Source organism: Notamacropus eugenii, chromosome 5, assembly GCF_028372415.1.
Source record: "Notamacropus eugenii isolate mMacEug1 chromosome 5, mMacEug1.pri_v2, whole genome shotgun sequence".
Taxonomy (NCBI): domain Eukaryota; kingdom Metazoa; phylum Chordata; class Mammalia; order Diprotodontia; family Macropodidae; genus Notamacropus; species Notamacropus eugenii.
The window spans coordinates 456281955-456297071 of record NC_092876.1 but is presented as its reverse complement, the minus strand read 5'-3'; the positions used below and the strand labels follow the sequence as shown (position 1 = coordinate 456297071).

Sequence of the window (15117 nt, the reverse complement as noted above, 5' to 3'; positions counted from 1 at the left end):
CTTCTGCTTGGATCAAGAGATTACTTTCACCTAAAGGAGCCTAGAGTCCAGAACTGTCCACTTACTGTTATTGAGCTTCACCACTGACTCCTTCCAAAATCCCACCATGTCCCTCTAGTCACTCCTAATTTGAAATGCCCCATCTCAGCTATGAAATGGTGCTAAATCAATAAACAAGCATTTATTAAACAATGAGCAAGGCAGTATGCTAAATTCTAGAGATACAAAGCCTGAGTGCATGACTCCCTGCCCTCAAAGGGCTTAGGTTCTGTAGAGGAAAATATACACATATGCACACACGCACACATCTAGACATATACATATACAAACATGTGTATACCTATGCAAAACATATAAAAATAAGCATAAAATAATTTATCCAGAAACTAGGAAGGGGGAGTCACTAGCAGTTGAGTTTTGAAAGACTTAGGAATTCTAAGAGACAGAAGTAAGAAGGAAACACAGTCCTAGTATGAGTGGCATCTAAATTGTTCTAATTATTCAGAGGTCCTGTGATAATTACACTCTGTCATCTAGATTATATAATCTCATGTAAAATTCACCAAAAAATTACAATGTCTTTAAATTGGTGAAGTTTTGTTACAATTTTCACATTATTTCTTTTTTTCCCTTTTCATTGAAAACCATTTAATGGATGAACCAATCAACTTGTATTTATTATTAAATATAATCAATATTTTTATTTTTTGTTAATCTCATTTGTAACTTATCTCATAGGGTTGTGGTAAGGATCACCTAAGAGATACATACACAAAGCACTCTGTAAACCTTAAAATGTTATATAAATGTAAGCTATCGTGATTGATTGCATGTTATAGTAGCTTAGGGTATGCAGTAGCAACTTTTCTGTATGTAGAACTTAGTACTATCCAGCTGCTCCATCTCAGACCTCATCTCTAGAGTTGGGTTTATTGAAACATCAAAAGACCCTTTCTATAAGGTGACTACATAACAGTTACTACCACAACAATAACAAAAGAGCTAAGATTTATATGGCACTTACTACATTCCAGGTACTGTGCTGAGAAGTTTATAATTGTTGTCTCATGTTGTCCTTACAACACATATGTGCATGCATAACATTGTTTATGAAATATGTATGTATGTATGTATTGTTTGTGCATGTATGTAAATATACAATATAGATCTATTTCATAGTGAGATACAAACATAGCTATGTTTCTAACTATTAATGATGTAGTCCTTGCCCTAAAGGGTTTCCAATCCAATAGGGAAGGTGCTATATGTATATAAATAAGCCTGATACAAACTAGAATGTAATAAGACTAAGGGAGAGATCCTTGGATTTTGATTTATCAGAAAGTCTGGAGCACAATTGTTTAGTACATTCAACATTTCCTTCTTTAGCTGTTATTATTTATCTAAATAGACATGGTTACATGTAAATATCGACATGCCCATTTCCCAAAGCACATGCCTTCACATACATATCTGGTTTATTTTTTGTCATTTCATTCACCAAATATAAAATATCCTCTCAGTAGAATAAGGAACACTTACATAAATACTGTAAATGCTCGAGGATTTTTTATTATATCCTTAACTCTTTTCTTTGAATCTTTTTCTTAGCAGTCAAGAAGTAGTCAAACATTAACTTTTGGGTCTTTTTGTACTTGAACTAGGAATCTGCCAGTGTCATTATGGAGTCACCCGTCAGGAACATTTTTATGCTGTTTTACCTGCCTAGACAGTCCTAAGTGATTATTATCGGCAATCTTGAAAGCAAGAGGCCTCTCTTACCTGCAGTTAGGGTTCCTGACTCCAGAGTTTTGTTTTCTAAATGCTTCACCTTTCACAATTTTTTTCATGTTTCTATCTATGGTTCCTTGGTTTTGTCACCCCTTTCTTTCCCAGTTTTCATACTTTGAGGTGTAGGTAGCCACTGTCTCCTCCAGGAAGGAAATTCATCTGCACATCTACTTTCATCTTTTATTTTGAGTCCTCTTGATTATGATAAAGGACTCCTCTAACATAGTTAAAATGCATTTGTGAAGTCCTTTGAGCTGGAGAATATTCTTTATTACCTCCTATCCTACACCAGCTATTTAGAAACTTACTAGAATCTGGGCTAACTTTAGCATATTCACCAAAAAACCTTTATAGAAATATAATTTACTTATTATCTGACACATATAATTTCTCGTGGTTGTCTTAAAATGAAAATTAAGAACATTTTAGGAGCTAAAATGAATTCATTGTGATACTATATTGACCTCATAGTCAGGCCAATCAGATGTGGATAAGGCATCTGCTTAGGTGAGATAGACATGGAAGTCATAGAAGTTGAGTTGATTTAAGACCTAGAAGTTGCCATTGATGAGTGTTGGAATGGAAAGGAAGATTTTCTCTCAAAAACTGAATCTATTAAGTCCAGAAGGGGAGTGAAATGGAGGTTACCAACAAAATTCTGGATGGGATGATATAATTAAATGGTGTGAACTTCAACATGGTGGAGGTGGCAGAAAAGAGAGTTTTAAAATATTTGTGGTTAAATGGAGTATGCCGATTCCTCCTCCTGATCTTGTGTGTTGGGAACTGTGGGGGAAAGGAGTAGCCAGTACTGAAGAGTGTGGCAAGGATATGTTGCTTCCTTCATTTGACTTAATTGCCTAGAAGCAATTAAGTGACAAGGTGGATAGAATGTTGACCCCTGAGTCAGAAAAACCTAAATTCAAATCCCATCACAGACATTTCCTAGATTGTTGATCTTGGGTAAGTCACTTAACTTCTTCTTGCTTCAGTTTCCTCAACTGTAAAATGGAATAATAGCATCTGCCTTTCATGATTGTTGAGGATGTCAAATGAGAGAGTTTTAGGAGTGCTTTGCATGGCACACATAATAGGTACTATATATGCTCTTCCCAGCTTCAGCCAAGGCTTAAATCTATTTAAAATATTTTGTTACTATTCTGGAAGTTTTATTGAAAGAATAGAAGGTATACCAAAAGCTATTACAAATCATAAGTGCCATATGATTCAGCAAAACTCTTTTTAGCTAGTCTTTTTAGAGAGAGAAATGTTAATTGACCTACACAACACTTAAAATAATTATTTGTAAGATGATTTGCACTTCATGAGCATCCATCACAGTTAACTCCCAGTATTAAGAGACTATAGTTCATCCTCCTCATTTAAATCTAAATATATGGTTGCAAAGTCTCTATTAAATATGTGAATGTTACCATCTCTTTTTTTGCTATTTTGATATGTCTTCATTTGGCTAAAACCAAAATAGTATTGCATACTGCCCCCAAAGTGACTAAACTCTATGGAAGAATAACTTAGATTAAAATTGAATTCCAACCACTTTGGCAAAATTCCATGGGTATTTGCATATAAATATTTCAGAAGCTCCTAGGAGTTCATGTAATTTTTAAATTAAATGTCAGAAATTGGTTCTCTTATTTCAGATAGGCTATATTTTGCAAACTGATGATTTCCTCTCTGACTTAAAGAAATCTATCTTGGGCTATTTGAAGTAGTATATACTAGTGAAAGAGAAAATATTAAAATGTGTGATTCAACCTTTGTGGGGGAAAAATGTGGTAGGAATGGTAGAAATTTGGGGGATTTTAACTTGATACTGCCTCAGAGGGTATTAAATAGTCACAACTTATATTATATATTGTTACATATTTTAAGCAAATATACCATCATCATCATCATTCATTCATTCATTCATTTTATTCTTAGATGAAAACTTTCTGATCATTGTACTGGTGAAGGAGAACAAGATAGAATTAAAGAACTTTTGTAGCTATATTGGCTTGGGTTTTGAGATCAGTAAATTTATTTTGCATGTTTTATAAAAAATACTATTAGACAGGAAGTGCTTAGAATACATCGTTTTGCTTGCCTAGAGAAAAGGATATTTTGCTAAGCAGCTGAGTTTATATCATGAAACTGTCACAACCCTCTTTTATGTTGCTTTATGCTGAATGTTGATATATTGTGCAGTCCATTCCTCCTGTATAACTTTATGCAGAAATAATATGACTTCCAAAGGTAATGAAGGATGGATAGATGTCACTTGCTGTGTTTTTTGATGCTCTTATTTTCTTGAAAAAAAATGTCTCCCAGATAGGGAGTTATTTGATATGCTTTATCATTTGTTTGGAATGTTTATTCCCAATCTTTCTTTTCATTTTCAGTGTAAAACTCTTTCTGGAGTCTGTGACCACATTATCTCCCTTTCGTCTGATCCCCTGGTTTCACAGTCTGCTCACCTGGAAGTGATCCAGCTAGCAAACATCAAGCCAAGTGAAGGGCTGGTAAGAAGTACGCAGTTTATTAAAACCATCCTCCATGAGCAGTTAGTGAATACTTTTGGCAAAAGGCCTACAGTATAGACTTCTGTCACTTATGAGAAGGGGAACAAGAATAGTGGAGCTAACGTTATCAGGAGTTTGATGTGACACTCTCTGTAGATGCAAGGGAGAGAGAATGACTTAGTGATTTTTGGATTTCCCCAGTTTGCCCATCAGTCAGACCAGGAACTGTGCTGAGTTCTGAGGAAATGTTTTGGGGAGAAATTGCTTGGAAAAAGATTTTTTTCAGGTTGTTCTAATACCAAAAGGACCCCTGAATTGAGGCAAATGGAAGCTTATGAATAATAATAAGAATATTAATCCATGTGAATGTGATTTTGTTTTATTTTAACCAGTCCATTCTTCTCTATGAAGGTAAACAAAATTAAGTCAGTATTCTTTAATATTCAAATCACTTGATACTGCTTCTGAGCAGGTGGCCAAGTGGTGATTTCTAAGGCAACTAATACTCAGCCAACTACTTCAACAATTACCTGAAAAAGAATATCTAGTATAGGGCATGCACTAAGAGGGTAACCAGCCTCTACCTGAAGACTTTGAATGAGAGAGAAAACCACTAACTCTTAGGCAACCTATTCTGCTTTTAAATAACTTTAATGTTAAGAAAGTATCTCCTTACATCAAGCAGAAATTTGCTTCTTTACAACCATTATCTACTGCTCCTGGTTCTTCTCTCTAATACCAAAAAGGCCAGCTTAATCAATCTTTCACCCAATCTTTCAATACATAGATGTATTGAAGACATCTATCATCATTCCTCCTGAATCTTCCCTTCTTCAAACTAAACATGTCCAGTTCCTTAGCATGGACTGGAAGTTCTTGTTCATCCCAGATACTCTCCTTCAAACATTCTCCACTTTATTTATTTTCTTCTAAAACATACATGAAGCTCCTTCATCCTTAGGATAAATGCTAGAAAATTAGAGGTAATGGCCAGAAGAGTATAAATAGGTGTTGTCAAGCATAACTTTGATTAGAAGACTGGATCACAGTAAAGAAAAACTTGTAATAGGAGGGAATTTTAAGATCTGTAAGGTGACATAGGTGCAACTGAGACTTCATTACGTCTAGATAAGCTGCAGGGTCTTATCTAAGACATCAAGATGTATTTTTTTAATATTTGGATAACACTTTGACTTCTTTTGTAACCCTGTGTATTTTACTTAATGCATTTAAAAATATTATTTTAGAAGGAGTCTATAGGCTTCAACCCACTGCCAAAGGGGCCCATGACACATAAAAGATTAAGATCCTGGAATTAGACTAGTAGTATGACTTAAGAACTTGATTGGCATGTGTTTGCTTTGGTTATTTCTGAATACCTGAAATTTGTATAAAGAAGTAACAGAAGCAGAAATTAAGTTCAGCATGCCAGGCAGGAAAGAAAAGAGAAACTTTTGAGATAGAAAAAGAAGAGAAATGAGCGTCTTGATCTCCAGTGTAAGGATTAGAAGAGTGATTGGATTCACATTGGTCCTAGAAGTAGAGCCATTTAAGGGAATTTCCTGAGGCAGCAAACAATGTTATTGGTCACCTTGTCTAACATGGGTAAGCAAGTCTCCAGATATGTTCTAGTGGACTCTCCACTCATGACTGATTGCCGTACTTGAAAGTCACAGTAGTAGAATATACTAGCAGAGAAAGAACAGAAGAGAGAGGGGGGGTAGGGAGAAGTAGGAAGGAATTCAGCTAAGTCAGTTTTGCTTGTTAGCGATATAATAGATAGTTTAATAAGGAGTGGTGGTCGATGTATCCAACTAAAAGAAAGTATTTTGACTCTGGGTATGAATTGATTTGTACTATTCCTGTCTCTCATTATACTGGAAAATTGTCTAGGATCAAACTCTTTATTTACCTGGAATTTTGAATGTATTTATTTTGCTCCTAAAATATGATATTCAACTTCAAGGTCAGTTTCATGCATTATTATTAAAAAGCATCCTCTGGCAACAAGCAATTTCTAATTTTCTTATATGCTCAGAATGCTCTTTCTTCATTGTAGCTACTGGTTTTTGAAGGTATGAATCATAAAATAATTGTGTTTGATGTAAAAATGATAGTTGATTGATCAACCTAACCCTGATGTCTTTATCAGATAAGCCATATCTTAACTGCATCTTAAAAATATGTAAATTAGATTTGAACAAGTTCTAGAAACATTCCTAGTTCTAACAGAAAGTCTATTTAGATTGGTTGAGGGACTTGTCCAAGCCCTGATGAGCTTATATGAAAGTAGCAAGTTAATCAGAACCTAGCAGGGGAAAGGAAGAATGAAAAAGCAAGAACTGAGGTGGAAAAAAATGAGCAGCACAGTGGCCAGAGGCAATGAGAGAAAGAAAAAGCAGGATTAACTACGGCAAAGAATGGAGAGATTGAGGAGGGGCCTCAGTTCTACAGGCATTTGCAGCAGAAGACTCAGGCTGAAGCTCCCAGCTATATTCATCTTTTCAAGGACTGAGAAGAGGCTTTAAAAAACTCTTCTCTATCTCTCAACTTCCCCTCCTGATGTCTATTCATGAATAGGCACTATAACATATTCTGCTAACTTCTTTACCTAAATGCTTCAAGTAATCTGGATTTTTTCCTCAACCACAAAGATGCCACAAGTTAGCTAAGGATAATATAAAATTAAATCAAGGGAGCAATTTGAACTTCTGCCTAAATGTTGGAAATTTTCCCCAACTGGACCCTCTGAATGATTGTGATTGCACTCCTAACTTTTTCAATTCTTTTCAATTAATGTAAACTCCCTAAAACAGCAGAGCAGGGAACCATGTGGACTTTAAAAACTATTATATTATCCCATAGCTTAAAATAACATGGGGTATTGTGGGGTAAAAGTAACATGGGTTGTGGCTGATTACATCTCCAGAGAGAAAGATGGGAGGAAGAAAAAGACAAGATACAGTCTTACTGTACCACTCTGGTTGGAAAGGAGAAGTGTGAAGGGAATAAGCATTTATATAACACCTACTACATTCCAGCTGTGTTGAACTCTTTTTATAAATATTATCTCGTTTGATCCTCACAACAACCCTGTGATGTAGATTCTATTTTTAATCCTTATTTGATGGTTCAAGAAACCGAGGCAAACATTATCTTGCCCAGAGTCACCCAGCTAGTATGCATCTGGGGCCAGATTCGAGCCCAGGTTTTCCTGATTCCAAGCTTAGAGCTCTATTTATTGCAGCACTAGATCCCTATTAACAAACTATAATACTCCTCTATTTTCAAGTATCAGAGGCAAATAGATGGTGCAGTGGATAGAGTGCTAGACTTGGAGTCAAGAAGACCTCTGAGCTCCAATTCCATCTTAAACTGTGACTTAGCTATGTGGCCCTGTGAGTAAGTCACTATCAACTTTACCTTCCTTACCTATAAAATAGGAATGATAGTAGCACCTGCCTCACAGGGCTGTCATGAAGATCAAATGGGATAGCATATGTAAAGTGCTTTGCAAACCTTAAAGTTCCATATACATGCTAATTATTGCTATTTTCTTCTTATTATGGATACTTCCTTTACCAATACAGATCACAATCCTTCTATAGCTTAATAACTGATCTTCTAAGATTTGCTGTCACTGAAATGTTCATCCACCTGTAGCCAAGTTCTATGCTATGCAGGCTGGTTTTCAAACAGATCTAAAATCTTCACAGAGAGTCATTCCATGGTAGAATTTCCACTCTACTTTGAGAACCCAAGCTTGCCTGCAGGTCAAGAAAAGATTGATACCTTAAGTCTTTCTCTGCAGCATATTAGGCATTTCAGCACAAAGTACAGAGCTGGTCTCCAAATCAAGAGGACCCTGGGTTGACATCCCTCTTCTGCATTTGTCCCTGTGATCCTGAGCAAGTCACTTAATCCCTCATTTGCTTCAGATAGCTCTAAGTTGGTAGAGAAGGTAATAACCTTTGTTAGAGAAGGTACTAACCTATGCTGATAGAGATAAATTCTTACCTGGAACTTCTACACTGATGAAATCATAGGTCAAGGGGCAGGGTGAAGCCATTTATAGTTATAGAGGTGGGGAAATATTTATTTGTTTTTATTTGATTTTCAGAATAGCTAAATACATAACTTTTCTGGAAAATTGTCCCCAGACCATTCCTTTTATGCCAGTTTTTAAGTGTTCTTCAAGATATTTTTTTCATTTCTAAGTGATTGAAAGTATAATCGGTTTATTCAGGTAGGAGTCTTAAGACATATTTCTTCAAGAAGAAATTAATTTTAAGTAATGGGATGTTCACTGAGAGGGAAAAAACACTATTCTTTCTTCTCCTAATAAACCTTTAATAATCCTGATAATTAAATAATTTAAAATAAGAATACTTAATTAAAATGTGAAAAGAAGCAAATAATGAATTCCTCCTTTCCACATTTTAAATGTTAATAACTTCAATGCATCTTTAAAAGATTCATTATCAGCTACACTTTTTAAATTTATCTTTTCCTAACAATTTACTCACAAATTTAATTTTTTAAAAAAATCTTTTGGACTCTTCTTTCCAATGTTGTTTTTTGTATGCACTGTAGTTTCATTTCAAACTGAATCTTATTCATAGGTCCTCACCCATCTTATCTGAGTGGAATTTTACCTTCTGCCTTGTCTTAGATAAAGTTATACATTAATACTTATTGTCTGGATAGTCCCCTCTTTTTTACTTGTTCAGTCATTTTTCAGTTGTGTCTGACTCTTCATGACCCCATTTGAGATTTCTTCACAAAGATAATGGAATGGTTTGCCATTCCTTTCCCAGTTCATTTTACAGATGAGGAAACTTAGGCAAACAGGATTAAGTGACTTGCCTATGGTCACACAGCTAGTAAGTGTGTAAGAATAGATGTGAATTCAGGAAAGTGAGTCTTCCTGACTCCAGACTTTGGGCTCTTCCCACTCAGCCTCTTAGGTTCTTCTTCTCTGAGACTTAGTGTATGCTCTTCAAGAGTTGCTATGACTGACAAAAACCGCCATTGTATAGACAATCTCTAATAACTCACTCTACCTAATGACCCTCAAATAACAAGATTTAAATTTTGTTTAGAAGTCAGTACACAGCAATGAAATCTTGAGATCTATGTGAAAGTTTCATGAGTTTGCATTCTGTTGGCATGCTATGTCTGAGAACATGCTATAAATCATGCACTGGAATAACACATTTTTGGAGATTTCTCAGAAATTTATAAATGAGATTTGTTGCATGAAGTGCAAAAATATAGAAAATAAATATAAATAGTCCCCAAAATATTCATTTGCTTCTTACTGGGTACTTAATAGCTGCTATTCAGGTGTCAATAGCAAGCAGCTACTGTATTCCTATAAAATTCAATACTTGGTTTCCAAGTACAACGAGCTGATAAAGGACTAGATCTAGGATCTCCTATTGCCATGTTTATTTTTCCAAAGAATGTAAGTAGCTTTGCAAATAAAACAGACATTAGTCTCCTCTTATGAGGTACTTAGCTTTCTTCCTGCAGACATATCATAATTACCCTGCTGGTTTAAAAAAAAAAAACATACAGGAAACATATGTGGTGGTAACCTTTCATAACAAATGAAATTCAAGTCAAGTAGTTACCTCTTCTAGCTGGAGTCTTCTCCTATTCATTCTAGTGAACTCTAGAAGTCCACATATTCAGAAATAAGGTTCCCTCATCATTTTAATGAAAGCAGTATGGATTCAAGAAGGCATACGACAAGTTTTAGTCCATTATTGATTTTTTTATATGTGAAATTATGTTTTTTGTGGAAATTTTCCAATTACTTCAAAAATAGTTTCTGATGGTATCTTTTTCTTAGGGCATGTACATTAAATCAACATATGATGGCCTCCATGTAATTACTGGAACCACTGAAAATGTAAGTATTGTAGAATTTGTCCAGACCCAGAAGATGTTTTTCCTTTTCTGTTCTTAAATAAATTACTGTGAATTGAAGTCAGTTTTTAAATAATAAGATAGATCAAGAGGCCCAAAAATGGTTTGCTAATTGGTGTTGGTCTCAAGTGCTTTTCGACTATTTTTTATTCTACTTTAAACTTTTTATTTACTTAAATTAAAGCAAACACATTTCTTCCATGTTGTGACTTATCTTAGATAAGTATTATAAATTAGTGTGACCTAGAAAATAACAACAATACCTTATTTTTGAATTCTATAAAATATTAATATTGTGATAACACAACTTATGCAAGAAAGAATAGGTAACTCAAATATCTGAATATGAACTCAAGAAAATATTATACAAACACATAGTGCAAGTGAATACATAGCTAGAAGACAAATGGAAATTTCAAAGGGTAGATTTAATTAAAAATCTTTATCTACTGTCTTCTAAATCACTTGAAGTAGTGCAACATTGATGGAGTGATTCAACCACTGTAACATATATTTATTTTTCCCCTTTCCATTTTACTCCCTTTTGAAGGAAGAACTGTATTTTAAAGGTTTCCTTTTTAAGGTATTTTAAGGTTTCTTTTTTTTTCTGAAGACTTAGCTAAATCACTGTAAATGTTTATGCAACCAGCTTGAAGATGCCATAATAAAATCTCTAGTTAGTATCTTTCCTCAACATTTTTCCAGAATTTGTTTTCTTGAGTTTACAGTCTTACTAAAATTCTATTTATTATATTATTTTTCATGTTATATATATATATATTTCATATAATTTTAGTATTTCCATTTCTTACAATTCATAGTGTATAATATAGTTTTATAGCAATTCAGTTAATGTCTTCAATATTTTAAATTTATGCCACTGATTGACAGTTCTCATGAGAGGAAAGATAAATATTTTGAGTTTTTGAAACAATTTGTACAATATACTACCCTTCTAATTAAATACAACACTTTTCAAATTCAGGAAGATATTTCAGTTTCTACTACATTCTATGCTGTCTCTCAATGTCTCTTCTGTCATTTTTGTGATGTTATATAGAAATGAATTGTACCTTAATGATGATGTGTTCCCTCCACCACCACTACCCAATTTCTGGGGTCAGAGTTGGCTTTTGATTTTACCATGAAGGTCTTTACTTTAAACAGTTGAGATCATCTTCTAGGTGAAACTGCTTTATAATAAGTAATATGAGTATTTCAGTATCTGAATCCTTTGGATAAGGTAACCAAGGTAAATATGGGAAATTTCATGTTACTCATTCTTAATATTAGATGAAGTAAAATGATTTTCTTTGGAGATGTTTGCCATACCATTGACTTCAAGGGGATATCTCACACCAAAATGGCTGTTAATAAGTATTAACTTTTAAAATTATGGTGCTCACCCACTTTGACTGCTAATGCTCCTCATATTTGGAGGGGTTTTTTTTTACTTCATAAAGATTTATTAAACTAATTCAAGGATTATTAACCATTTTGTGTCATAGATATCTGACAGTTTGGTAAAACTTATAGATCCCTTCTAAGAATGAAGTTTTAAAATAATTGAAGGAAATTAAAATTTTCAATCAGAGATTAATGAAATTTAAAACGTAATTTTTATTCCATTCGAGTTCATGAATTGCTCTCCACTGAAATCTATTCATAGGCAAAATGGCTATGCATCCCAGGTTAAGACCCTCTGTTCTAAAACTTTGTTGGTCTAAAACCAAGGGTTCTTAACCTTTTTGTGTGTCATGGACCCTTTGGACAATCTAGTGAAACTTATGAACCTCTTCTCAGATTGATGTTTTAAATGAATAAAATAAAATACATAGAATTACAAAGGAAGCAATTCTATTGAAATAATTGTTAAAACATTTTAATGACCTCTGATTAAGAACTTCTCAGCTTATCTGAATAAAGAAAAAAGTCTGAGTACTATACCTTGAAGGGTAATTTAACCTCATAATTTAATCTCATTCCATAAAACCTACAAGACTATGAAGTTCATGTGCTAAATTCTGTATTTATTTTCCAGAGCAGGGTTCCATGAAATATGATGGGGAAAATTACATATTTTTTTTTCAGTAATCTCTAAATTTCAATATTTTCTTCCATCATGAATGAAGGCAACAAATGTAATCCTGAGAAGAGGTCCATAAATTTCACCAGACTAACAAAAGCAGCCTGCTTTTAGTGAGTTCTAAGATTTCTTCTTTATGACATAATAAAACCTGTTAAGACTGTGCGTTTTGACAACTTCTCTGAATTAGCATCTTGGTTTTCAAGTAGTAATAACTTTTTTTGTCTATATGGTAAACTCCCTGCTATGAAGATATCCTCCCCAACTAAACAGATCAGTAATTCTTTGGAAACCCACAGTTGTGGAGAATTGACTGAAGCCTTAAAAGGCTGCATCATTTGTAATGGTAACATAGCCAGCCTGTCTAAGAGGTAAGATTTAAACTTAGGCTTCCTTGACATGGAGACCAGTTATTTATCAACTATGTTACATTGCTTCTTTAAGGTTGAATATGAAGCAGCCACATATTTTTAGTATAATCTAATGAATAATTCCACCAACACTGTTCCTTGAAAGTGTCTGAGATAGTGGGTGCTAACATTTTCTTGTGTTAAAGTATATAATGAACTTAGAATCAGATCAACATAAAAACCACATTTTTAATATCAATTATCTGGTTCTCGACCCACGGTTATGGAGGGGGATAGAGCCCCATAATTTAATCTCATTCCACAGAACCTATAAGATTATGAAGTTCAAGTGCTAAATTTTATATTTATTTTCTAGAGAAGGCTCCAAATTAATGATCTTTTTCCAGTAATTTCCAACTAAATTTTAAGATTTCCTTCCATTGCAAATGAAGACAGCAAACATTATTCTGAGAAGAGGTCTCTAAATGTCACCAGACTAACAAAGGAGTCCATGTCAGGATATAGGATAAGAACCTCTGCTCTGGAGAATTGTTTGTGGTACTGGCCTTCTTTTAATTAGTCCATCTACGAATAGAGAGAAAAGTTAAGAGATTGCTGAATGCAGTGGAAATATTATTTTAATTCACTTGTTTTGGGTTTGTTTGCTAACATATTAAAAACATTGAAAGTGTAAGTAAAAATACGACATGTAATTAAACATTTGGAGAGAAAATGTTATATACTACAAAATGCAGCTTTGAGCTCATCTCCAAGGTAGGGAAATAGGCGTGCTTCTTCATCTTTTATTTCCTCGAGATTTTTCAGTCCTGGTATTAATAACGATGCAATAAGTTAGCAATTTAATTTTCTAATCTCCAAAGCCTGGGTACTGCTCATGCATATATGCACTTTTGAAAGTATTAATTTACTGAAGTTCACTTGAATTACTTATGCTAAATAACAAGGATCAAAGCATATGAAACACCATGTTTTGAAACATATTTATGTTACAGTGGAGACTTGGAAGGTTGAATGTATAAGGTTTGTAAACATTAATATTGATTACCATTTTTCCACTAGAAAAAAATACTGAGAAATTTGGTTATCTTTGGTAACAAATATGTCTGCCTAGTTTAGCATTTTTCCTCCCTGTCAATAATATAAAGTGAATACTTTGCTTAGAAAGAGTGAAAATGGTCAATAAAGTCATTTTAAAAAAGAGTAGTATAAATATATTTCTATAGCCTAATGAAAAGGAGATTCATTTTCATTCTTTTAGAGAGAAAGGAAGGAAAGCATAGTAAAGAGATATGGCTATGGGGTTAGAAAATCTTAGTTTCAAGGCTAGTCTGTATATGTGACCCTAGGCATGTCACTTGACAACCCATTGTCCCAGGCAATTTTCTAAGACTATATGTCACAGAAGAGTTGATCAACCAGAGTGATAGAAAAAGACCCTTCAGGGAAATCACAAATATTCTCCAACCTCCTCAAAAAAAAAGTTGTTTTTTTTTTTAATTTGGCCAGAAATATGAATAACAGTCATGTTATCATTTCTTTTATCTTTTTAATTTAGTCACCTGCAGATCGGTGTAAGAAAATCCATGCTGGTGATGAAGTGATTCAAGTCAATCACCAAACTGTGGTATGTATGATTACATTAAGTGTCAGTGGGGGAAAATGGTTGTAATATTTGCTAAAACATGAAAATAGCAAGAGTACAATGGGCTATCAGATTATAGGCAAAGTCAAGTAACCTCTATCAATGGTGGATAGCTACTTTATTCTTCAAAATTGTTTGATGAGGTACCAAGCATGGATCACAAGGACATAAAAAATTCTAGTGTTTGTAGTCAGACATGCTACTCTGGTAAGAATACAGTTTTTAATTGCAATTAAACGAGAGAATAGTGATTGCAAAAGAAATTTTAAAAAGGATGTTGTTTCATACCATGGCTTTTTATCCTGACCTTTTAGAAACTAAATGATGACAGAAAATGTAGGTATCATTCATAATGGCATTAATCCTATGAATGCCTACTTTAGCATTAACTCATTAATTGTGGTTTTTAATGGACTTGTAAATGTTATTTAAATTTAGCATACTAGTGCTATTCACAAAAGATTCTTTCTTCAGGGTGTTTTAATACTTAATTGTTTTTTTTAATTTTTAGAAAATAAAAAATTGTGATTCTTAATCTTAATGATAAATCCTTTTCATCTGAAATATCCACGGTCAGTTCAAATTACATGCATCTTTAAATGAGTGACAGCAACAGCACAGCTTCAATAACAAGAAGCAAAAATTAAAATAAAAACCCTAGAGTATCAGTTAAATAATCCATTTCTTCATTCCTTGCAAGGATTCCATTTATCAAACCAATCAGCTTTTTAGAGATTACCATAATATTCTGTCATATCTTTTGAAATTGAA

General features: G+C 33.7%; 1 protein-coding gene across 14 annotated transcripts in view; it reads left to right on the top strand.

Annotated features, from left to right (window-relative positions):
• CNKSR2 (connector enhancer of kinase suppressor of Ras 2) overlaps nt 1-15117 on the top strand; it is a 327007-nt gene that overhangs the window by 141398 nt on the left and 170492 nt on the right. For 13 of the 14 annotated variants that reach the window (XM_072615299.1, XM_072615298.1, XM_072615297.1 and 10 more), the window contains exons 6-8: nt 4194-4313; nt 10171-10230; nt 14260-14328. In XM_072615299.1, coding sequence (XP_072471400.1) covers nt 4194-4313; nt 10171-10230; nt 14260-14328 — 249 coding nt within the window. Of the gene's footprint in view, nt 1-4193; nt 4321-10170; nt 10231-14259; nt 14329-15117 lie in introns of those variants that run through there. The other variant, XM_072615301.1, reaches the window with a different exon arrangement.